The sequence below is a fragment of the Coregonus lavaretus genome (genome assembly GCF_964263955.1).
Source record: "Coregonus lavaretus genome assembly, chromosome: 16".
NCBI classification, from domain to species: domain Eukaryota; kingdom Metazoa; phylum Chordata; class Actinopteri; order Salmoniformes; family Salmonidae; genus Coregonus; species Coregonus lavaretus.
The window spans coordinates 27,987,025-28,012,815 of record NC_140003.1 but is presented as its reverse complement, the minus strand read 5'-3'; the positions used below and the strand labels follow the sequence as shown (position 1 = coordinate 28,012,815).

The window sequence follows — 25,791 nt, the reverse complement described above, 5'->3', positions numbered from 1 at the left end:
ATCCTTTCTATGTTATTCGGCTTTGTTCAATTGTATTCTTCATACTATAAAATAAAGCCACGGAATTCTAAGAAAATCTTGTCTGCTAAATGAACTAGTGTAGCCCACAGCCATTTGGCATAGCCAGATCAGGACCTAACATACAGTGGGGAGAACAAGTATTTGATACACTGCCGATTTTGCAGGTTTTCCTACTTACAAAGCATGTAGAGGTCTGTAATATTTATCATAGGTACACTTCAACTGTGAGAGACGGAATCTAAAACAAAAATCCAGAAAATCACATTGTATGATGTTTAAGTAATTAATTTGCATTTTATTGCATGACATAAGAATTTGATCACCTACCAACCAGTAAGAATTCCGGCTCTCACCTGCAAAATCGGCAGTGTATCAAATACTTGTTCTCCCCACTGTAAGGACAACTCAGAGTATGCTATTCTGTTAGTCTGAAGTAGACTACATTTTCTTCATACCATGCTTCTTTAGACCTGTCTAAAATAAATACATGTATTTATTTTTTATTTTTTATTTAACCTTTATTTAACCAGGTAAGCCAGTTGAGAACAAGTTCTCATTTACAACTGCGACCTGGCCAAGATAAAGCAAAGCAGTGCGATAAAAACAACAGCAACACAGAGTTACATATGGAATAAACAAAACGTACAGTCAATAACACAATAGAAAATCTATATACAGTGTGTGCAAATGTAGTAAGTTATGGAGGTAAGGCAATAAATAGGCCATAGTGCAAAATAATTACAATTTAGTATTAACACTGGAGTGATAGATGTGCAGAAGATTATGTGCAAATAGAGATACTGGGGTGCAAATGAGCAAAAGAAATAACAATGTAAATAACAATATGGGGATGAGGTAGTTGGGTGGGCTAATTACAGATGGGCTGTGTACAGGTGCAGTGATCGGTAAGGTGCTCTGACAACTGATGCTTAAAGTTAGTGAGGGAGATAAGAGTCTCCAGCTTCAGAGATTTTTGCAGTTCGTTCCAGTCATTTGCAGCAGAGAACTGGAAGGAATGGCGGCCAAGGGGATGTTTTGGCTTTGGGGATGACCAGTGAGATATACCTGCTGGAATGCATACTACGGGTGGGTGTTGCTATGGTGACCAATGATCTAAGATAAGGCGGGGATTTGCCTAGAAGTGATTTATAGATGACCTGGAGCCAGTGGGTTTGGCGACGAATATGTAGTGAGGGCCAGCCAACGAGAGCGTACAGGTCACAATGGTGGGTAGTATATGGGGCTTTGGTGACAAAACGGATGGCACTGTGATAGACTACATCCAATTTGCTGAGTAGAGTGTTGGAGGCTATTTTGTAAATGACATCGCCGAAGTCAAGGATCGGTAGGATAGTCAGTTTTACGAGGGCATGTTTAGCAGCATGAGTGGAGGCTTTGTTGCGAAATAGGAAGCCGATTCTAGATTTAACTTTGGATTGAAGATGTTTAATGTGAGTCTGGAAGGAGAGTTTACGGTCTAACCAGACACCTAGGTATTTGTAGTTGTCCACATATTCTAAGTCAGACCCGCCGAGAGTAGTGATTCTAGTCGGGCGGGCGGGTGCAAGCAGCATTCAATTGAAGAGCATGCATTTAGTTTTACTAGCGTTTAAGAGCAGTTGGAGGCCACGGAAGGAGTGTTGTATGGCATTGAAGCTCGTTTGGAGGTTTGTTAACACAGTGTCCAATGAAGGGCCAGATGTATACAAAATGGTGTTGTCTGCGTAGATGGATCTGAGAGTCACCAGCAGCAAGAGCGACATCAGTGATATACACAGAGAATAGAGTCGGCCCGAGAATTGAACCCTGTGGCACCTCCATAGAGACTGCCAGGGGTCCAGACAACAGGCCCTCCGATTTGACACATTGAACTCTATCTGAGAAGTAGTTGGTGAACCAGGCGAGGCAGTCATTTGAGAAACCAAGGCTATTTAGTCTGCCACTAAGAATGCGGTGATTGACAGAGTCAAATGGGAAAGTTGCAGCGGAGGGTGCAGAGCTGGTGGCCGGGGTAGGGGTAGCCAGGTGGAAAGCATGGCCAGCCGTAGCAAAATGCTTATTGAAATTCTCGATTATCGTAGATTTATTAGTGCTGACAGTGTTTCCTAGCCTCAGTGCAGTGGGTAGCTGGGAGGAGGTGCTCTTATTCTCCATGGACTTTACAGTGCTCCAAAACTTTTTGGAGTTAGTGCTACAGGATGCAAATTTCTGTTTGATAATGGAGGTGTAAGCTATATTACATGGATTTATTAGACTTTTTAAAATGTAGATATTCCAATGGTCTGCATCAGTGGATTGTAGGCTATGTGTGGAAGCCAGGAGATGCTAAATATGTTTATGTTAATTAACGGTCAATTACCGTGAGACCGACAGTTATTTGCTACACAATCACCGGCTGACGAAATGTCGTGACCGCCACAGCCCTATCTGGGTTAGTTGGGATTGTACTTTGTTCTTACACCTGTAATGTTCATTTCTTATTCTAGACCCACCAGAGGCTCCAGAGAAGCCTGAGATTGACGGCATCACAGCCAACTCCATGCTGGTTACCTGGGAGGCGCCAAACGACATGGGCAGTCCCATCCTGGGTTACTGGGTGGAGCGTCGTGAGATCAACAGCACCCACTGGACCAGAGTCAATCGGGTCATTTTGGAGGATACGGAAATTAACGTGGAAGGCCTACTGGAGGGTCTGACATACATCTTCAGGGTGGCTGCTGAGAACCAAGCTGGGCCTGGGAAGTTCAGCATCCCATCTGATCCCATGACATGCCAGGATCCAATCTGTAAGTCAACAAGATTATGATACGATACATTTTATTGTCCATTTGCATGGAAATTCATTTTGTGAGGTTAAGCATACAAAATACACCAAATCAATACAATATAATACAACACAATGATTCATTATGATTACGTTTCATTGTCTAACAACGATCAAATACAATATGTCATCGTTGATGTGTTTGTCTCATAGTGCCACCTGGGCCACCGTTCCCAAGAATCCTTGACACCACTGAGTCTTCCATCGACGTGGAATGGGATCCTCCTGCCTCCAACGGAGGTGGAGACATCCTTGGATACCATGTTGACAAGACCCTAGCAGGCACCAATGACTGGTCCCGCTCCACAGAGAGACCCTGGAAGACCCGGGCCTTCACTGTGTATGGAGTCAGAGAAGGAGCCAAGTACCTGGTCCGTGTGATCGCAGTCAATGGAGCCGGTGAAGGAACTCCTGGCTTGACTGAATCAGTCTTTGTCAGAGATCCTAAAGGTACAGTAACTAGTAATCAGAAAGCTTACTCAAAACAATGACAACAAATGTATGCTTAATACATTAACAACAGTGGAGGCTTGTGTCACATTGAGGACAGGCTCATTGAAATGGCAGGAACGAAATGAATGGAATAGTATCAAATACCACTGTTCCTTTCATTACATTCCAGCCATTACTATTGTCATGCTTCCTTCATTAGCCTCCATGGATATTCAAGTGTCTTTGGGTCTTTGAAAGTGCTATATAAGTCTTCTGCATTATTATTATTAAAACACAGCTAACGTCAATTAATGTTGATTGTGTCTACAGAGGCTCCAGTTGTAGAGCTGGATCTCACTGTGAGGAACGGCGTAATGATCAGAGCTGGGGAACCACTGATTCTGCCTGCCCTGGTCACTGGTAGACCTCCTCCAGACATCAAATGGACCAAAGATGACGGTCCACCTGACAAAGACCACGTCCAGATAGAAAATGTTGGAAAGGAAAGCATTCTCAGTATCAAGGCCGCCACGAGAAAGGATCCTGGCAAATACCAGATCAGTGCCAGGAATAGCAGCGGAATCAAGTCTACATGGACAAGGGTTGATGTCATGGGTAAGTATTTTGATGGATTTTGTATTAGCTATGATATCACAGTATGCCGTTTTGGGAATATTTCACATTTGGTTGTACTTTGATGATGTAAAGCTAGGATTAGGGTTAGTGAATAGTTTGTTTGTTAATAGTTAATAGAACATCTACAAAAACATATATTGTGGACTATCCAAAGAATAATAATGTGGCCTTAAATGTTGTTGACCTGCGATAGACTAGCACCCTTTCCAGGGGTGTACTTCAAGATGCCTCATTGTATAGATACAGGAGATAGGTTCCTAACCTATGGGCCATTCTGGCTCGGACAAGGCTACCTACTTACTTACTCACATATTGTTGTACTTGGATGTAACACTTTGACCTGTCCTCTGTCAGATGTTCCCGGGCCTGTGCTGGACCTGAAACCTGTGGTGGTAACCAGGAAGCTGATGATTCTGAACTGGTCCGATCCTGATGACGACGGTGGCAGTGATCTGACCGGCTTCATTATTGAGAGAAGGGATCCCAAGATGCACACGTGGAGACAGCCCATCGAGACACCCTCATCTAAATGTGAGATTGTGGGTATTGTTGAAGGACAGGAGTACATCTTCCGGGTCGTGGCGAAGAACAAGTTTGGCTGTGGCCCTCCTGTTGATCTGGGCCCTATTGCTGCAGTGGATCCAAAAGGTAATGTCTACATTTTGTTGAATCATGCAAATGTTTTTCTGTGCAGGTCAGATCATTAATAGAGGTTAATCACTCTATATTTTAATTGAAGCTCCACCAACTTCGCCTGAGAGGTTCCACTACACTGAGAGGACAAAGACTTCCATCAGCCTTGCCTGGAGACCTCCCCGCAACGATGGAGGCAGCCCAATCGTGGGCTACTTTGTTGAGAAGAAGAAGCACGACGCCCCAGCATTTGAGCCTTGTAACACAGAGATGTGCAAGGACCTCTTCATGACCGTCGAGAACCTTGAGGAGCTGTTTATGTATGAGTTCCGTGTCAAGGCTGTCAATTTGATTGGACCAAGTGAACCTGGAATTCCACTCACCATTGTCATTCAAGATGATGAAGGTTAGTCCTCCTAGTTCTATGGTCTTGGTGTTTGTCCTATATGCTAAAATTGTAAACATGTTGATTTGAATTGGACTGAATTGAATTGGACTGAATTGAATTGAATAAACTTGTCACTGAGTTTCTCCTTCTATTTCAGTTCCTCCTACTGTGAGGATGTTGAAGACCTTCAAGGGAGATGCCATCACCGTCAAGAAGGGAGAGCCTATTGAAATCCCTGCTGAGGTGACTGGTCTTCCAATGCCCAAGGTTGAATGGTTGAAGGATGAAGTGATTATTGCAGAGCCCACTGAGACTCTGTTGATGGATACCAAGGAGGTCAACAGAGTCCAGTCCAACACCAAGCTCAGTATCCCTGCAGCAGCCAGATTGGACAAAGGCATCTTTACAGTGACTGCCTCCAACCGTCTTGGGTCAGCTAGTCACACCATCAAGGTTAATGTGTTAGGTAAGTGGCCTGATATTATGTATATCGTTTGCTTTTCTTCATTTTCTGGACACTGTAAGTATGAATCAGTAAAGTCAAAGCCATTAGCTCACTTTTCTGCAAGAATAGATCCATACAAATTAGCAAAAGGAAGATATTTTTGTCTGTCTACTGTAGCCTGACCTTTTTTTCATTGAATTGTTGCGTTGTCATTATGAGGGTAACAATATTTATCCTCTATCTTGTTCACAGACCGTCCTCTGCCACCAAGGAATGTGAATATTGGTAACATCAAGGCTGAGTCCTGCAAGCTGACCTGGGACGCCCCAGAGGATGACGGAGGAAGTGAGCTCACTAACTACATTGTTGAGAAGCTGGACATTCTTCCTGAGGAGGAACCTGAAGAAGAATATGAGGATTCTGAGGATGAGGAGCCTAAGCCTAAAACTGAGCCTAGACCCATTCCTGTATGGACGGTGATCACCAACAGCATCATTGAGAAACGACTCGGGGTCAGTATACATGTGAAAACATGAAACAGATTGAATACAAAGCTTGGTAACACTTTAGTTAAAATCCGCCGGTATAATGCTTCATAGCAGGTCATAAGCATGTATGGTAGAGGTCTTCACAGGTCCACCTGTACCCGAATACCCGAGACCGGCTCTGTTTCTCTATCCCTCGCGCATTAACAGCTCTGGTTAATAACGTAGCTAAAACAATTATTTTCTGCTGCTTCCCTCACTTGGATCTGACCGGACCCGACAGGGTCTATACGGGGATGGGTCTGGTTGTCCTTGGGTTTGTTCGGACCAGGTCTATATCTTTAAAAAATTTATTTATTCAGGTAAGGTCGGGGTAGGAATGCTCCAGTCTATTTTCAACTTTTTGGTGCTTGTGAAGACCTCTAATGTATGGGCCTTTATAATGTCTTATAATATGCTATGTCTCTCTATATATCAAACATTTACATTTTACATTTTAGTCATTTAGCAGACGGTCTTATCAAACAAAACAACAAAGATTGTAATAGGTTGAGACAGTACCATGAATGCTTATAGTGGACTTAATTGAATCGTTTAATAATTTACTAAATGTTCCCAAATGTCTTCTCAAAGGTTTGGAATCTGGAAAACGGTAGCCAGTACCAGTTCAGAGTGAGAGCAGAGAACAAGTATGGACAGAGTGATGCCTGCGAGACAGAGGCAGTCATCATCAAGGATCTGTACGGACTCCCTGGTCCTCCAGAGAAACCAAAGATCGCAGAGCATACCAGGTCCTCCATGCTTGTGACATGGGACCCTCCACGAGACAACGGTGGATCCACTATCTCTGGCTACTGGCTGGAGAAGAGGGAGAAAGGTTCGTCTTATTGGGCCCGGGTGAATAAGGCCCCAGTGACCAAGCGCGGCCCTAAAGGCTGGGAGTTCCTGGTCGTTCGTATGATTGAGGGGTCTGCATATGAGTTCCGTGTCATGGCTGTCAATATTGCCGGTATTGGACCCCCCAGTGGACCTTCCGATCCTGCATACGCGGTGGACCCTCTTAGTAAGGACCATTTTCACTTTTTCTACAGGTTATACTATGTATATTTATAGAAATAAAAATAACATTACTATTCATTTAGCTGCTTTGGAAATTGTATGGAAGAATGTCAGTATGTGCCCTATTGAGAGACACAGGAATACCATGTAATGACCAGAGATGGTGACCTTGATGTTTTCCCTCTGTGCCCCACAGTGAAACCTGGCATGCCAGCACCACCAGAGGTTGCAGACAAAACCAAGCACAGTGTCAGCCTTACATGGTCTCCACCTGAGAAAGACGGGGGAAGCCCCATCAAGGGTTACATTGTTGAGATCCAGGATGAAGGCAGCTCTATCTGGAACAGGATCACTGATCTAGAGACTCTGCATGAAACCACAGAGATCACTGTCCCAAGTCTCAAAGAGCTGAAACACTACAAGTTCAGAGTCACAGCTGTCAATGACATCGGCGAGTCTGACCCAAGTCCCAAGACTGAAGTCCTAATTGAGGACGTACATGGTAATTAGACCTACTTATTTATCAATTTTAAAAGGTATGTTTTTATGCATGTTAGCAGTCAAGTTTTCAAGATAAAGCACTTTTAGTTGAGCAAAAATCTTCCTAGACATACATTTGGGGATTGTTTTAACAGTGGATTGATGGAGAAAATACTAAAATATAGTTTTTGAGTGAAGTATTCCTTTAACCAGTAGTCACAAGTTTATTGTTGTTCTTTGTTTTAATGATGCCTTTTTATGTCACAGTGGAGCCGAAGATCCTTATTGATTGCATTGTGGAAGATTTGCTCTGCGTCCGGGCTGGTCATGCCTTCAGAATCCCTGCCACCATCAAAGGGCGTCCCGTTCCTAAGGTAACCTGGGAATACACTGGACCAGCAAAGACCCACAAGAAGAATCGCCTTCATGTCCTTCCAGTTGATTCAGAGGTAAGGCATTTGTATTTATTATGGAGGCAGCAGCTACTCTTCCTGGGATCCAGCAAAATTAAGGCAGTTATACAATTTTAAAAACATTACAATACATGCACAACAGATTTCACAACACATTAAGTGTGTGCCCTCAGGCCACTACTCTACTACCACATATCTACAACACAAAATCCATGTGTATGTGTGTGTATAGTGCGTATGTTATCGATTGTGTGTATGCATGTGTCTGTGCCTATGTTTGTGTCTCTTCACAGTCACCGCTGTTCCATAAGGTGTATTTTTATATATTTTTGTTTTATTTGATTCTACGGCTTGCATCAGTTACTTGATGTGGAATAGAGTTCCATGTAGTCATGTCTCTATGTAGTACTGTTCGCCTCCCATAGTCTGTTCTAGACTTGGGGACTGTGAAGAGACCTCTGGTGGCATGTCTTGTTGGGTATGCATGGGTGTCCGAGCTGTGTGCCAGTAGGTCAAACCGACAGCTTAGTGCATTCAACATGTCAATACCTCTCACAAATACAAGTAATGATGAAGTCAATCTCTCCTCCACTTTGAGCCAGGAGAGATTGACATGCATAGTACAGATACAGCTACCATGCATCAAGCAGAGAGGTTGTAACACATAACCCTTGTTATAAGGCATAGTACAGCTACCATGCATCAAGGTGAAAGGATGTAACACATAACCCTTGTTATAAGTAGTAAAATAATCACATTGTCTGACCATGATGTATAAATGTCCTGATTTGTTCTTTCTTACCAGGACTAATGAGTTAATTTCCTTTGTTTAGATTGAATCTACTGATACTACCTCGAACATCACTGTACCTGTGTGCTTGAGGACCCACTCTGGAAGATACACCATCACAGCCAAGAACAAGGCTGGACAGAAACATGTCAACGTCAGAGTCAATGTTCTCGGTAAGTGCAGTATAAAAGCAATTAATGATGGAAAGGATAGATACCTGCACAACCAGGAAAAATACAAAAAGGAGGCTCATATCAAAAAGTACATTCTTTTTTAGGGCATAAAACATTTGTGAGAAACCCAACACTTATAAGACATATTAACATCTGTTTGACATCCGTTTACAGACGTGCCTGGTGCTCCTAGAGAGTTCAAAGTGACCGACATCACCAGAGCTACCATGAGGCTGATCTGGAAACTGCCTACTAATGATGGTGGTGAGAGGATCAAGAGTTACTTCATTGAGAAGAAGAATGTGACAGGAAAGGCCTGGACCATCGTAAACCAGTGCTGTTTCAGCCAGGCCTATGTTGTGGAGGGACTCCTGGAGGGACAGGAGTATGTGTTCCGTGTGCGGGCAGAGAACCGTCTGGGAATGGGACCTTTCACTGAGACCACTGAGCCTGCTAGGGCAAGAGACCCCATCTGTAAGTCACTAATTAATTACTAATAAATAAATATGTACTCATAATAGTACTAATGTAAGTCACTTTGGAATAAAAGTGTCTGCTAAATGGCATATATAGAGTAGTAATGAGTAATACCCACATGAACAAATACTACAGTTTACTATAGAATACTACAGTACTTACTATACAATTCTATAGTAAACTGCAGTAAAATGTATAATACTATAATACACACTGTAGTATCCCACGATCATGTGTAGTACTTATTATAGAATGTTGTAGTATACTGTAGAATACTGTTAGGTTCTAAACAAACAGATTAAAAACTCAAACAGATGACTAGGAAAAGCTCAAACCAAGTTTATTCCCCCACTGGGTCAAACAGCTGCAAAGACAAAGACATGTTTACACAAGCACATATATTTATAGGAGGAGTCAACTCCTTGCACATCTAGATAGCCAATACATCTCTGTTGCTAGTCAGGAACATAATTAGTTCCTCTCACTGGTGTAGTCATTGCCCCGCCTCCTGCTAGAACCTTCATGAGCGTGGAAATATATGTGTGTGGGATAGGACTGTTCCTTCTGACTTCATCTGATCGGACCTCGGGCCGAATTCCTTGCTCCTCCCTAATCCACGACTGTTCTACCTTATCAGTGACTGAAACTAGACTGTTGACCTTTGCCTCCCTCCTTAGGAGAAATTAGATTTAACAATACCATGTTTTGACAGAATGTAAACCTTCTGCACTCTCCCTTCCTCACTCAGTAACTTTCCATACACCTAGTTCTTATCCACCCTACATTGACCCCAACATATACATTCATTATACATGTAAAGTAATCAATAAGTTATAGTATGGTAACATGAATAAGTATATTTCAAGCTAGAATCCAACAATACTATAGTAAATACTACAGATTATCCGCAAAAAAAACACTGTAGTAAATACTACAGTAATGTCCGCAATAACACTACAGTCTGCAAAAACACTACACCTTTTTAATTATAGTAAATACTACATGATTTAATCAGCCTTTTCTGTAGGTTCTAGAAAAGAGCAGAAGCTCTGAACTAGCCATTTAGACACCAGTCCTAGCTTTTTTTCATGTGGATATGTACACATTAAAGTTTGTGAAATGTAGGTTACACAGTGTACACCTTACTAATAAGTTCATTCTTTATTCCCATTTTCAGACATACCTGATCCCCCAACCCACGTCAAGGTCAATCTGGTAACCAAGGATACAGTGACCCTGACATGGGTGCCACCTAAGAACAACGGTGGTTCTCCTGTGACGCACTATATCATTGAGCGCCTGAGCTGGGACACCAGCGGCCCGGAGAAAGAGACGTGGAAGCAGTGTAACAAGCGTAATGTTGAGGAAACCATCTTCATCATTGAAGATCTTAAAAATGGTGGAGAGTATGAGTTCCGCGTCAAGGCTGTGAACGAGGCCGGCCCAAGCAGACCATCTGCTACCGCTGGACCAATCATTATTAAGGACCAGACATGTGAGTGAAAAGCACAGTTAAGAAAAAGTGTGAAAGTTAAATATAGAAAGCATAAAATATGCTCAGATTTAATGGGTATAAAACACCAACATTTCGGGGCAAAGTGCGTTCCTCAGGGTGACAGCACATGTATGCTATTGTAAATGCTTCTAAATTAGACCCATTTTCATTTGTTTTTTGTTATGAAAATAGAAACTTTGATTGATTTGTACTGACTCCATCCTCTATTGTTTAGGTGCTCCTACCATTGAACTGAAGGAACAGATGGAAGGTGAAGAGGGACTAGACGTCCATATTGTGGCTAGGATCCATGGCTGTCCATTCCCCTCCCTCGTATGGCAGAAGGCTCCCATTGCCAAGCCTGAAGACAAGGCTGTAGTGCAATATGATCAGCATGTCAACAAGCTGGTCGTTGATAACAAATGTACGCTGCTGATCCAGCAGTCCAAGAGAGACGACAGCTCCCTGTACACTATCACTGCTAGCAACAGTCTGGGCAAATCCTCTAAGGAAATCAAACTCACTGTCCTAGGTGAGGAATCTCTCTTTGAATTTCTTTCTTTCTTTCTTTCTTTCTTTCTTTCTTTCTTTCTTTCTTTCTTTCTTTCTTTCTTTCTTTCTTTCTTTCTTTCTTTCTTTCTTTCTTTCTTTCTTTCTTTCTTTCTTTCTTTCTTTCTTTCTTTCTTTCTTTCTGTTTGGTTAGTCTGCTTGATTGTGTTGTAATATGACACCATTGGCTCCTTTTCTTCCTCAACTCAGGACGACCTGGCGTACCTGTCGGGCCAATCGAATTCAAAGAGGTGTTTGCCGAGAGGATAACACTTGCATGGAAACCACCTAGAGATGATGGTGGCTCCAAGGTTACAAACTACGTCATTGAGAAGCGTGAGGAAAACAGAAAGTCATGGGTGCACGTTTCCGACGACCCCAAAGAAGGCCTCTATACAGTTCAGAGGCTGACTGAGGGCCATGAGTATGAGTTCCGTGTCATGGCTCAGAACAAATATGGAGTTGGACCACCGCTGTACAGCGAACCTGAGAAAGCAAGGAATCTCTTCAGTATGTTGAATGTACTATTGTATTATCAGCACTTTTTAAGTCAATGTCACCGTGGATATATTTCTTCTAACCAATTGTTTTATTGTTCCTCTAAACAGCTGTCCCTGGCCAAGTTGAGAAGCCCATAGTGGAAGACGTGACTCTTGAGTCAATGGTGATCGTCTGGGACGAGCCAAAATACGACGGTGGATCTCCAGTTAGTGGTTACTGGCTGGAGCGTAAAGAGACCACGGCTAAGCGCTGGACCAAAGTGAACCGCGCACCCATCAGGGTCATGCCCCTGGGTCAGGAGTATGAGATCACTGGTCTGCAGGAAGGAGCAATCTACCAGTTCCGTGTGACCGCAATCAACGCAGCTGGCATGGGACTTCCTAGTGTCCCATCGGATCCAGTTCTTTCAAGAGACCCTATTAGTAAGTTAACATATATAGTGAGCGTCCCAAATGGCACCCTATTTCCGGCCTATTTAGTGCACTATAGGGCCCTGGTCAAAAGTAGTGCACTATATAGGGAATATGGTGACATTTTAAGATGCATAAATACAGTTTTTCTTACATGGGGAGTGTTATTTTTCTATTTTCTATTTGTTATATAGCTATGTTGTTTCTATTGTTTTGCCTTCTGACATTGTAAATGTCATCTTGTTTGTGTGTAGCTCTCCCCGGTCCCCCAACCCCCAAAGTGACAGACTGGACCAAGTCAACAGTGGATCTGGAATGGATCCCACCTTTGATTGATGGTGGATCTAAGGTCACTGGTTACTTTGTTGAATACATAAACGAGGAAAAAGAAGCAGAAATTGAAAAACAGAAGGCAGCGGAAGCAGACAAAGTAGTAGTAAAAGAGAAAAAGGTTAAGAAAATCATATTCGACGAAGATGGAAATGAAATATTAGAATCAGAAGAAGAAGAAGAAGTAGTAGTGATAAAAGACGGATGGGAAAAGGTAATTACCTTTACTCAAATTATTTCTCAAATGTATTCTTTCAGAAACGCTTTTGATCTTAATGGGACAACCTGGTAAATGAATTTAAATAACATAAAATTAAGTGTATCTGAATGTTTGAAATACTTTTGTTTTCCCTTCTTCAGGCTAAAGACAAGGAGATTCGAGGCACTAAGTTTGTTGTGTCTGGACTGAAAGAGCTGGGAAGGTACAAGTTCAGAGTGAGGGCAGTGAACGCTGCTGGCGTCGGTGAGCCCGGTCAAGTGGCCGAAGTGATTGAATGCAAGGACAGAACAAGTAAGAGAAAAGACAACTATGATATACAGTATGATTATCAATTTCTCCATTTGTTAGGTCTATGATAGAGGCTGTGTATATATTCCCTATATAGTGCACTATGCAGATAGTGTTTGCTATCTTAAACTAAGACACACTTGTTGTTTTAGTTGCCCCTGAAGTGGACTTGGATGCCACAGTGAAGGAAAAGATTGTAGTCCATGCTGGTGGTACCATCCGCCTCCTGGCCTACGTGTCAGGCAAGCCGGCACCAGAGATCACATGGAACAGAGACGACCAGCCTCTACCAGCAGAGGCTAAGGTTGAAACCACGTCAATCAGCTCTGCTCTGGTTATCAAAAACTGCAGACGCCATCACCAGGGTATATACACCCTTATTGCAAAGAATGAAGGAGGGGAAAGGAAGAAGGCTGTCATTGTGGAGGTGTTGGGTAAGAAGCAACTTTACTTATTCTTCTCATTGGTAAACTTGAGTACATCTCAGGAGATATCTGGGGCAGTATGTACAAGCATCTCGGAGTAGGAGTGCTGATCTAGGATGAGTTTGGCCTTTTAGGTCATAATGAATAAGAGGGAGGGGGGCCTGATCCTAGATCAACACTCCTACTCTTAGATGCTTTACGCATACAGGCATAGGAGTTGAATGGTATTGAAAACTTGCTTCATATGTGGTTCTTAGATGTTCCCGGCCCAGTTGGTCAGCCGTTCTCTGGTGTGAACCTCACCACTGACTCCTGCAAGTTAACCTGGTGCTCACCTGAAGACGATGGTGGCTCGGCCATCACCAACTACATCATTGAGAAGAGAGAGTCTGACCGCATGGGCTGGACAGCAGTCTCTTACACAGTCACCAGGCACAATGCTGTGGTCCAGGGTCTCATCGACGGAAAGGGATATTTCTTCAGAATCGCAGCTGAAAATATCATCGGAATGGGTCCATTTATTGAATCACAACGACCAGTTCTCATCAAAGATCCTATTTGTGAGTTCCTGCCTATATCAATACCAGAACTACAGCTTTCTTATTGCTGTTACAAAACAAAAGCATATCCAGCTATTATTTATATTATTCCATTGGGCCTGATGAGATGTTTGTGTCCTTTTTCCATGCTAGCTGTTCCTGAGCGTCCTGAGGATCTAGAAGTCACAGCAATCACCAAAGACTCCATCAGTTTGGCCTGGAGACCACCTAAGTACGATGGTGGTTCTGCGGTTACAAGTTATGTGCTTGAAACTCGTCTGATCGGAAAGGATAACTTCACTAAGATCGATACTGATGACACGCTAATGGATAGGAAGTTCACAAAGGGAGGTCTCAAAGAGAATTCCACCTATGAATTCCGTGTCAGTGCTGTCAACGTGATTGGTCAGGGCAAGCACTCTTTCTGCACCAAGCCAATCCAGGTCAAGGAAGAACTTGGTAAGTGTTGAATAAGATAGTCATTCTAAATATCTTGGGGAATGTTGATTTATATATAGAAATATATATATATCTTTTTTGAAAACATCACTTCTTTGTTCTTCCATCCTCAGAGCCCCCAACAATCGACTTGGACTTCCGTGACAGACTGATTGTGCGTGTGGGAGATGTGTGCACCCTCCAGGGCCGCTTTACTGGAAAGCCAGCACCTACAATAACATGGACAAAGAACGAGGAAGAGCTGAAAGCAGATGAGGAGGTCACAATGACCAACACTAGTAAAACACTGTGCTTGGCTATGCCCAAGGCTAAACGTGAACACAGCGGCAGATACCAGGTGGTTGTGGAGAACATTGTCGGCTTACGAAAAGGAATCTGCAGTCTCACTGTTGTAGGTAAGTTGGTGAGGGTGTTCTTTGTTGTTCTTAGTTGACAGACCTTATGTCACTTTTAATTAACCCTTATAATCAAAATATGTTTGATTATTGACTGATCAATATCTGATAGATAATTAATTATAAAATGCTATTATTTTCCCTCAGATCGCCCCCAGCCTCCAGAGGGCCCAGTGGTCTTCAATGAGGTCTACAGGAACTACATGGTGATTTCCTGGAATCCTCCTCTGGACGATGGTGGATGTGCCATCTCCAACTACATCATTGAGAAGAGAGACACAAACAGAGACCTCTGGATGCCAGTGACAACAGCTTGCACCAGGACAACATGCAAAGTTCCTAAGCTGATTGAGGGCAGAGAGTACATCATCAGAATCTGTGCTGTGAACATCCATGGCGTCAGCAACCCACTGCTGTCTGCCGAGACCAAGGCTAAGGATATCTTCAGTAAGATACATACTGGGAAGATATAGGTTACATCCATAATGGCGCCCTATTCCCTATATAGTGCACTACTTTTGACCAGGGCCCATAGGGCTCTGGTCAAAAGTAGTGCACTATGTAGGGAATTGGGTGCCATTTAAGATGCAACCATACTATCTTTTGTCATGAATGCATTTTGCTACAACTGATCTATTCTTTCTCCCATTACAGAGGTGCCAGATGCACCCAAACAGCCCATTGTGAAGGAGATCTATAAGGATCAAGCCCTCCTCACTTGGGAACCACCTGCGGATGGTGGCAAGCCCATCACTGGCTACGTCATTGAGAGGAAGGAGACCATGGCTAATAGATGGACTCGCGCATCCGGAAAAGACCGCATCTTCCCCAAAGTGGAGTACTTTGTTCCAGACCTCCTCGAGGGCTGTGAATATGAGTTCCGTGTCATGGCTGAGAACGTTGTGGGTCTGGGTGACCCCAGCCCTCCATCAAAGCCCATCTTCGCCAAAGATCCAATTGGTAAGTGACTTTGCGCAAAGTTAATTCATTCTTTACAAGATTTCAAAATTTTACCAATGTTTTAAAATGGTATCTAATTTTATCAACTGTTTCTTCCCTCAGTGCTTCCAAGCCCCCCCGTGCTGCCAGAAGCTGTGGATTGGACAAAGGAGTCTGTCTCACTATCTTGGCAGCCACCAAAGGACTGTGGCAGGGGAAAGATCTTTGGCTATCTCGTTGAGTTCAGTAAAGCTGGAGAGGAGTGGCAAAAAGTGAATCAGACTCCTGATTCCTGCCAAGAAACCAAGTTCAAGGTCATTAACCTGGAAGAGGGAGAATATTACAGATTCAGAGTTACTGCTGTGAACTTCGCTGGTGAATCTGAACCCGCATACACCACAGATCCAGTGAAGGCAGAAGACAGACTTGGTAAAATTACATTACATTTTATTTCATAATTTAGGTAATTCATTATCATTGAAATAAACAACTGAATTATTACACCTATTGTTTTTCTAATCCTAAAAGAACCTCCTGAGTTGGATGTTGAACTGGGTATGCCTCGTGAGTTGAAAGCCATGGCCAGAACCCATATCAATCTGATAGCTGGAATCAAGGGAATTCCATTCCCCAAAGTCACATGGAAGAAGAACGATGAAGACGTCCCCACAAGAGCCGAAATTGAGGTCAATCCACTAGGATCTAAATTGGAGATGCGCTACTGTGCCCGTTCTGACTGTGGCGACTACACTCTGAACATTGAAAACTCATCTGGATCAAAGACTGCCACATGCACAGTCCTCGTCCTTGGTAAGGGATTTTTCTGTCATAATTTGTGTCAGAAATTAATGAAGACAGATGTATAGTGCTTAGCATGCTGGGTTGCTATAATTATGTTATTCTTTACTCTATTAGACAAACCTGGTCCAATCCAGCACCTGAGGGTTTCAGAGGTGAGAAGCGATTCAGCCTATCTCTCCTGGAAAGACCCTGAGGACAATGGAGGAGCACGTATTACCAACTTCGTCGTGGAGAAGAAAGATGTGGCAGCCGCACAGTGGGTGCCAGTCTGCTCTTCGTCTAAGAAACGCAGCATGACGGCCAAGCACTTGATGGAAGGAACATCGTATTTGTTCCGCGTTGCTGCTGAGAATCAGTTTGGCAGAAGTGAATACATTGAAACAACCAAAGCCGTCAAAGCCATGAATCCTCTGTGTGAGTATCAATCAACCCAAATACAGTAAGACCTACTGGTGTATTGTAATGTACCTGGTATCTTGATCACTAACTTGACGTACAGTGAGGGAAAAAAGTATTTGATCCCCTGCTGATTTTGTATGTTTGCTTACTGACAAAGAAATGATCAGTCTATAATTTTAATGGTAGGTTTATTTGAACAGTGAGATACAGAATAACAACAACAAAATCCAGAAAAACGCATGTCAACATTTTTTGAAATTGATTTGCATTTTAATGAGGGAAATAAGTATTTGACCCCCTCTCACTCAGAAAGATTTCTGGCTCCCAGGTGTCTTTTATACAGGTAACGAGCTGAGATTAGGAGCACACTCTTAAAGGGAGTGCTCCTAATCTCAGCTTGTTACCTGTATAAAAGACACCTGTCCACAGAAGCAATCAATCAATCAGATTCCAAACTCTCCACCATTGCCAAGACCAAAGAGCTCTCCAAGGATGTCAGGGACAAGATTGTTGACTTACACAAGGCTGGAATGGGCTACAAGACCATCGCCAAGCAGCTTGGTGAGAAGGTGACAACAGAAACACAAAAGAACTGTCAATCTCCCCGGCCTGGGGCTTCATGCAAGATCTCACCTCGTGGAGTTGCAATGATCATGAGAACGGTGAGGAATCAGCCCAGAACTACACGGGAGGATATTGTCAATGATCTCAAGGCAGCTGGGACCATAGTCACCAAGAAAACAATTGGTATCACACTACGCCGTGAAGGACTGAAATCCTGCAGCGCCCGCAAGGTCCCCCTGCTCAAGAAAGCACATATACAAGCCCGTCTGATGTTTGCCAATGAACATCTGAATGATTCAGAGGAGAACTGGGTGAAAGTGTTGTGGTCAGATGAGACCAAAATCGAGCTCTTTGGCATCAACTCAACTTGCCGTGTTTGGAGGAGGAGAAATGTTGCCTATGACCCCAAGAACACCAACCCCACCATTAAGAGTGTGCTCCACCCGGGCGGCAGGTAGCTTAGTGGTTAAGAGCGTTGTGCCAGTAACCGAAAGGTCGCTGGTTCTAATCCCCAAGCCCACTAGGTGAAAAATCTGTCGATGTGCCCTTGAGCAAGGCACTTAACCCTAATTGCTCCTGTAAGTCGCTCTGGATAAGAGTGTCTGCTAAATGACCAATTATAATTATATTATAATTATAATTATAAAATCAAACATGGAGGTGGAAACATTATGGTTTGGGGGTGTTTTTCTGCTAAGGGGACAGGACAACTTCACCGCATCAAAGGGACGATGGACGGGGCCATGTACCGTCAAATCTTGGGTGAGAACCTCCTTCCCTCAGCCAGGGCATTGAAAATGGGTCGTGGATGGGTATTCCAGCATGACAATGACCCAAAACACACGGCCAAGGCAACAAAGGAGTGGCTCAAGGAGAAGCACATTAAGGTCCTGGAGTGGCCTAGCCAGTCTCCAGACCTTAATCCCATAGAAAATCTGTGGAGGGAGCTGAAGGTTCGAGTTGCCAAACGTCAGGCTCGAAACCTTAATGACTTGGAGAAGATCTGCAAAGAGGAGTGGGACAAAATCCCTCCTGAGATGTGTGCAAACCTGGTGGCCAACTACAAGAAATGTCTGACCTCTGTGATTGCCAACAAGGGTTTTGCCACCAAGTCATGTTTTGCAGAGGGGTCAAATACTTATTTCCCTCATTCAAATGCAAATCAATTTATAACATTTTTGACATGCGTTTTTCTGGATTTTTTTGTTGTTATTCTGTCTCTCACTGTTCAAATAAACCTACCATTAAAATTATAGACTGATCATGTCTTTGTCAGTGGGCAAACGTACAAAATCAGCAGGGGATCAAATACTTTTTTCCCTCAATGTATGTAATCTAATCTCAGCTAATCTAATGTATGGTCTATTTTCAGTCCCACCTGGTCCACCAAAGGACTTGCACCATGTAGATGTGGACAAGACAGAGGTCTGGCTTGTGTGGAACTGGCCTGACCGCAACGGAGGTAGTGACATCACAGGTTTCCTGGTTGAGTACCAAGAGGAAGGAGAAAGAGAGTGGGACGAATGGAACACCGTCAGCATCCCTGAGAGCCACATCACTGGCCTCGAGGAAGGAAAGACTTACAGATTCCGTGTGAGAGCCGAGAACGCTATCGGACTGAGTAGACCAGACACCACTGTGCCCGTTCTCTGCCAGGAGAAGCTTGGTGAGGTTTACTATATATTTACTTAATGCTTTGGTTTCTCTGACAGAAATTAGTCCAAGTCCTAGGCTAAAAAGCAAACTCAATAAAGATTCTTCATTGAAAGTGCTTCTTAGTCCAGGATTAGGCTTAATCTGTGTCCAGGAAACCACCCCTATATGTATTGATTTGTAGACAACATAATTGCTATCATCAAACTAATTATATAAATTAATCTATATCTCGTTCTCCATCTTTTCACAGTGGCTCCAATTGTTGAAGTTGATGCCAAGCTGATCGAAGGGATCATCGTGAAATGTGGAAGCACAATCAGACTCCCTGCTATCATGAGAGGCATTCCTGCGCCTACTGCCAAATGGTCCATTGACGGAGCAGAAATTGTACCCGAAGGCGCAGTTAAGATTGAGAGTGACAACTATTCAACAGTTCTCAGCATTAATGAGTGTTTGAGAACCGACAGTGGAACCTATATCCTCACAGTGTCCAACCCTGCAGGAACCAAGACTCTGGCTTTGAATGTGACCGTTCTTGATGTGCCCGCAGCTCCCATTGGACCAGTCAATATCCTTGAGGTTACCCCTGAGTACATGCTTATTGACTGGCGTTCTCCAAAGGATGATGGTGGAAGCCCTGTAACAGGTTACATTGTTGAGAAGAGAGAGGCTAAGAAGGAAACCTGGGGAGGTGTGAGCTCTGGTAGCGCAGCCACAAAGCTTAAGATCTCTCGTTTGCAGAGCGGTGTTGAATATGTTGTGCGTATTCGCGCAGAGAACAAAATGGGTATCGGCGCTCCTCTTGAAAGTGCACCAACCGTTGCCCAACACACGTTTGAAGCCCCTGGCCATCCAGGCAAACCAAACACATCGGACATTGCAGAAGATGCTCTCACTGTTGGGTGGACCATGCCATTGTTTGATGGAGGCAGTCAAATCACTGGATATATTGTTGAGCGTAGACATAAGGGCGGAAAATGGATCCGTGTCAACACGACACCCTGTAAGGATCTCAGAATCAGAGTACTTGGTCTCTTTGAGGGAAATGAGTATGAGTTTAGAGTTTTCGCTGAAAACATTGCCGGTTTCAGTGGACCTTCTGCCATATCAGACCCAGCAAAGCCCTGTCGTCAAATCACAGCTCCTGGACCTCCAGTTAATCCCAGAATCAAGGACTACAGTAAGGAAAATGCAGACCTAGTCTGGATTAAGCCCAACAAAGATGGAGGCAGTCCAATCATGGGCTACATTATTGAAATGCAGAAAGCTGGCGGAGAATGGGCGATCATCAACATGGATGGTCACATTAAGCAGTGTGCTTACAGAGTTAAAGGCCTTGAAGAACACTCAGAGTACAGGTTCCGCATTAGTGCTGTAAATATGATTGGAGTTGGAGAGCCTAGGGAATGCCCTGAATCGGTGGTTGCCAAAGACATCATGATACCTCCTGAGATCGAGATGGATGCTACAAGCCGTGAGCGTTTGACTGTCCGTGTTGGACATAACATCAACATCATTGGTTACGTGAAAGCCAGACCTGACCCAGAGATTATCTGGAAAAGGGGTGAGGACGTTTTGGAAACCGCCAAGCGCACAACACTAACTAAAAACTTCCCTGTTGTTCAACTGAGAATCAAAGAGGCAACCAGAGCAGACCATGGAAAGTATGTTTTGAAGGCTAACAACTACAGTGGTGAAGCCGAAGCTACGATAACTGTGAATGTGTTGGATAGACCCGGACACTGTCAGAATCTAAAGACCACCTATGTGACCAGAGACTCCTGTATGGTGTCCTGGGAGAACCCTGTGGACAACGGAGGCTCTGAGATTACAAACTACATTGTTGAGTGCCGTGAACCCAGTGTGAGGCTTTGGTCAATGATCTCATCTGACTGCACTAACCGCATGGTTAAAGCCAAACTCATGGAGGGCCACGAGTATCTCTTCCGTGTTTGTGCTGTGAACAAATGCGGCCCTGGGCCCACAGTGGAGACAAAACAACCAACCCTTGCCATCGATCCCATTAACAAGCCTGGTGCGCCAGAGAACTTCCGCGTAACTGACGTTGGTAAGAACTTTGTCTTCTTGAAATGGAGGAGGCCAGACTATGACGGTGGAAGCCCCAACATTGGCTACGCTTTGGAGAGCAAAGTGGGAGTGGAAGAATGGGTGCCATTACATGAGGATCTGATTACGAATACATTCTTCATGGCTGACAAGTGTGTGGAAAAACAAACCTATCAGTTCAGAGTGCAGACATGCAATGAAGGTGGAGAAAGTGACTGGGTGAAAACTGGTGATGTTCTTGTCAAAGAGGAGATCCAGAAACCAGTGCTTGATATAAAGTTAGCTGGAGCCCTTGTGGTTAAAGCTGGAGAGTCTATCAGAATTGAGGCGGGACTCAGAGGAATGCCTCAACCAGAGGTGAAGTGGGTGAAGGACAAGGCCACAGGAGATAACCCTAGAGTTAGTGTTGAAACGGGCACAGATTATTCTAAATTCCTTATGACCAAATCCAAACGTACAGACACCGGAAAATATGTTGTCACCGCCACAAACTCTGCTGGAACTTTCACTGGATATGCAATTGTCAATGTCTTGGATGTCCCAGGGCCTGTGAGAGACGTGAAGGTGTCTGGAATCGGAGTAGACAAATGTAGAGTTACATGGGATCTCCCAGAAGATGAAGGTGGATGTGAAGTTGATAGCTATATCATTGAGAAATGTGAGACAAGAAGAATGGTCTGGTCCACATACTCTGCTTCACTTGTCACCAACTATTGCAATGTCATCCGACTAGTAGAAGGAAATGAGTACATCTTCCGCATCAGAGCAGAAAACAAGATGGGGACAGGTCCTGCAGTGGAGAGCAAACCTGTCACAGCTAGGACTCAGTTCAACAGACCTGGACCACCAGAATCACCAGAGATCACCAAGATCGGCAAGGAGGAGATGACAGTCGTGTGGGCCCCACCAGAGAATGATGGTGGAAAGTCTATCACTGGTTATATCCTGGAAAGGAAAGAAAAGCGCGCTGTCAAATGGGTGCCATGCACAAAGAGTACCATCTCTGAGAGACGTATGAAAGTCAGCAACTTGATTCCCAACCACGAGTATCAGTTCCGTGTCAAGGCTGAAAATGAAGTCGGACTGGGAGAGCCAAGCAAACCATGCAGATCAGTAGCAGCCAAAGATCCAATTGGTACAGCATTTATGCATTTTTGTGATATTGTATTATTATTATTATTGGTTATGATTTTTCTCTGTTGGTTGTACTGACATGCAGACATTTTGTTTTCCTTGATTCCAGAGGCTCCTGGTCCTCCAGGCAGTTTCAAGGTGATTGACAGCACCAAGACATCCATTACTCTTGGGTGGGCCAAGCCTATCTATGATGGAGGTGCTCCTATCATTGGTTACATGGTTGAAATGAGAGACAAACCTGAGCCTAAACCTGAAGTGGTTGAAGCTGAAGCTGTTCCTGAAGCTGTGCCTGAAGCTAAACCTGCAGAGGAAGCTAAGCCTGAAGGTGAAGGCAAGCCTGAAGGTGAAGCTGTAGCTAAGCCTGAAGCAGCAGTAGCAGGAGAAGGTGAGGAAGAACATGAAGAGGACTCTGAGGATGAAGCTGCTGCAGTTGCAGCTAAAGCTAAAGCTGAAGCTAAACGTAAGAAGAAAGAAGAGGGCTGGAAGAAGTGCAACACTGGTGCTGGTGTGCTAGTGCACACAGAATTCACCATTCCAAACTTGAATGAGAAGCAGATGTACGAATTCAGAGTCTCTGCACAGAACCAGGTCGGCTGGGGCCGCCCCGCTACACTCAAAGAGGCCGTCAACCCCAAGGAGGTCCTCGGTAAGTGAATACTTCTTGATATAGGCCTAGACGAGAACATATCCAGTTGATATAGAACTGTAGCTAATAGCTTTAGTTTTATGGTGATCTCTCAATGTCTGATGTATGTTCTCCCCCTTCCCTTACCCACTTACAGAGGCACCAGAGATCGACTTGGATGCCAGTCTCAGGAAGGGCTTCACTGTTAGAGCAGGCTGCCCCATCAGGCTCTTCGCTACTATCAGAGGAAGACCATCCCCCAAAGTAACCTGGAAGAAGCTTGGTGTTGATAATGTGGTCAGGAGAGGGCACGTGGATCAGATTGATACGATGTCCTTCCTTGTGATCCCTGAGAGCACTCGGGATGACTCCGGCAAATACTCTCTGACACTCTCCAACTCCGCTGGGGAGAAAGCTATATTTGTGCGTGTTAAAGTATTGGGTAAGTCACTGGAGGTGTATCTTTTCACTTTTTATGGCAGTCTGTGATATGACAGAGCACTATTCACTGTGAAAGACTTTAAACAAGAAAAAATTCTTAACAATGTCAAATGAATGTTGTTAGTTTGATTACAGTATAATTGTTTGTACTGTTATATGGACTGTATCCAATATTGATGTTACATTTGTTGAACAGATACTCCTGGACCTGTCGGAGGATTTGAGGTCTGTGATGTGACAAGCACCGGTTGTCAGCTGTCTTGGCTCCCTCCGGATAACGATGGTGGCTGCCAAATCCAGAACTACATCGTTGAGAAACGTGAACTCAACAAGAAGACTTGGTCAAATTGTATCAACGATTTGAAGAAAACAAGCTTCAAAGTCACTGGCCTCACACCTGGCTGTGACTACTACTTTAGAGTTATGGCAGTCAATAAATATGGCATTGGTGTTCCTAAAGACTCTCCAAAAGCTTATCTGACAACTGATCCTATAAGTAAGTGCACTGTTACAGTATACCTAATATTGTAATTAAATAGTGGATAGTGTAAGTGGATTTTATTGTTTTGTGTTTTGATTCACATAAATCTCAAATGTTTCTTAAAACAGGTGAACCTGATCCACCGAAGAAGATGGATGTCTTGGAAATGACAAAGAACAGTGCCACTCTGGGATGGCTGAAACCTTTGAGGGATGGTGGAGCTAAGATCAATGGCTACATGGTTGATTACAAAGAGGACGGTAAACCAGAAGACAAATGGACGCCATATTCCGTTGTTAAAGACTTAACCATTGTAGTCGTTGGACTACAAGAGGGCACAAAGTACAAGTTCAGAGTTGCAGCAAGAAACGTGGCTGGAACCAGTCTGGCAAGAGAAGCTGAGGGAGTATTTGAAGTCAAGGAGCAGCTGAGTAAGTTGCAAAGCTTTAGAAAATTCCCAGAAATACCCTGTCTGGATTGAGTTTTGTGTAAAAAAAAAAAAAAAGGTGTTCCTGTTGCACACCACTTTTTAAGTCTTAATTTTAAAAACATGTTTTCCAATCTTTTTTAGTGGCACCGAAGATCATCATGCCTGATATTGTCACAGTAAAAGCAGGAGAGAAAATGAGAGTTGAAGCTATTGTGGCTGGAAAACCTGCACCATTCTGCAAATGGAGGCAAGGAGCCGAGGATCTGTTGACATCTGATCGTCGCATGGTGCAAAAGTCTCCAAACTGCATTACGCTCATCATGAAAGACGTCTCAAGAAAGGACAGTGGCTACTACAGTCTTTCTGCTGAGAACAGCACCGCCAAAATCAGCCAGATTCTTAGGGTCGTAGTGCAGGGTAAGTTTTATTGAGGAAACCTAAAATAATTGACTAATACACTGCCAGAATGCATAGTCTAAATGGATGCTGATGGGTACATGTCTTCATCTCACAGATAAGCCTGGGCCTCCTGACGCTCCCCTGGAGATCGTTGAGGTTGATATTGATGCTTGCGCACTCCAGTGGAACCAACCCAGTGAGGACGGTGGAAGCAACATCACCAACTACGTCATTGAGAAGTGTGATGTGAGCAGAGGAGACTGGGTCATAGCTTCTGGCTCATGCACCACGACCAGCTACAGAGTTGGCAAGCTTACCCCAGGAATGGAGTATGGCTTCCGTGTCCGAGCTGAGAACCGATTTGGTATCTCAGAGCCAATCTATTCAGAGAAAATGATCGCTAGATATCCCTTCGGTGAGTTAAGCATGACAGAAAGTATAAGCATGGTCAACATTTTTTATGGCTATTGTACAATGAACTATGATTGTCTAAGTAATATAGTGTTGTGTACATTATGTACAATACATTTGTTTTACAAAATGTATGTTCGTCTTGCTAACTCCATATTGTAATTCCAGATGTCCCAGGCGAGCCCAGAAATCTGTGTATCACGAAAGTCAAGAGTGAAGCAGTGTCTCTGTCCTACGAGACCCCATCAACTGACGGTGGTAGTCCTCTTACCGGATACTGCATTGAGCGCAAAGAGAGGAACAGCCTTCTCTGGGTGAAAGCAAATGAGTCCGTTGTCCGTGGACTTGAATACAACTGCACAGGCTTAATGGAAGGTCTGGAATATGCATTCAGGGTGTCTGCCCTCAACAAGGCCGGACAGGGTAAACCAAGCAAACAGACTGACTGGGTCACAGCAAGAACACCCATCGGTAAGTCATTGGGCATGTGATGTATGGCTTACGGTGTCCCTCACTGGCTTTGAAATCTGTAACCTGTCAATTAAAACTCATGGATGTTGTCATTTTCTTATTC

At 43.8% G+C, this 25,791-nt stretch overlaps 1 protein-coding gene across 1 annotated transcript in view; it reads left to right on the top strand.

Moving 5' to 3' along the window:
- The window catches only part of LOC311143997 (titin-like), a gene marked incomplete at both ends in the record, with an annotated part of 179,483 nt that overhangs the window by 98,442 nt on the left and 55,250 nt on the right, over window positions 1-25,791 (top strand). The window contains 36 exons of the mRNA XM_084179909.1: window positions 2,508-2,807; window positions 2,999-3,295; window positions 3,608-3,892; window positions 4,268-4,561; window positions 4,653-4,952; window positions 5,092-5,400; window positions 5,632-5,891; window positions 6,498-6,927; window positions 7,120-7,425; window positions 7,671-7,852; window positions 8,650-8,779; window positions 8,954-9,253; window positions 10,434-10,751; window positions 10,987-11,283; window positions 11,511-11,810; window positions 11,909-12,223; window positions 12,466-12,755; window positions 12,902-13,052; window positions 13,202-13,483; window positions 13,732-14,034; window positions 14,167-14,472; window positions 14,586-14,867; window positions 15,015-15,314; window positions 15,522-15,827; window positions 15,930-16,235; window positions 16,335-16,616; window positions 16,722-17,021; window positions 18,943-19,236; window positions 19,477-22,428; window positions 22,537-23,076; window positions 23,213-23,497; window positions 23,693-23,992; window positions 24,106-24,408; window positions 24,549-24,824; window positions 24,922-25,221; window positions 25,386-25,688. Coding sequence (XP_084036035.1) covers window positions 2,508-2,807; window positions 2,999-3,295; window positions 3,608-3,892; window positions 4,268-4,561; window positions 4,653-4,952; window positions 5,092-5,400; window positions 5,632-5,891; window positions 6,498-6,927; window positions 7,120-7,425; window positions 7,671-7,852; window positions 8,650-8,779; window positions 8,954-9,253; window positions 10,434-10,751; window positions 10,987-11,283; window positions 11,511-11,810; window positions 11,909-12,223; window positions 12,466-12,755; window positions 12,902-13,052; window positions 13,202-13,483; window positions 13,732-14,034; window positions 14,167-14,472; window positions 14,586-14,867; window positions 15,015-15,314; window positions 15,522-15,827; window positions 15,930-16,235; window positions 16,335-16,616; window positions 16,722-17,021; window positions 18,943-19,236; window positions 19,477-22,428; window positions 22,537-23,076; window positions 23,213-23,497; window positions 23,693-23,992; window positions 24,106-24,408; window positions 24,549-24,824; window positions 24,922-25,221; window positions 25,386-25,688 — 13,284 coding nt within the window. The remainder of the gene's footprint in view (window positions 1-2,507; window positions 2,808-2,998; window positions 3,296-3,607; window positions 3,893-4,267; window positions 4,562-4,652; window positions 4,953-5,091; window positions 5,401-5,631; window positions 5,892-6,497; window positions 6,928-7,119; window positions 7,426-7,670; window positions 7,853-8,649; window positions 8,780-8,953; window positions 9,254-10,433; window positions 10,752-10,986; window positions 11,284-11,510; window positions 11,811-11,908; window positions 12,224-12,465; window positions 12,756-12,901; window positions 13,053-13,201; window positions 13,484-13,731; window positions 14,035-14,166; window positions 14,473-14,585; window positions 14,868-15,014; window positions 15,315-15,521; window positions 15,828-15,929; window positions 16,236-16,334; window positions 16,617-16,721; window positions 17,022-18,942; window positions 19,237-19,476; window positions 22,429-22,536; window positions 23,077-23,212; window positions 23,498-23,692; window positions 23,993-24,105; window positions 24,409-24,548; window positions 24,825-24,921; window positions 25,222-25,385; window positions 25,689-25,791) is intronic.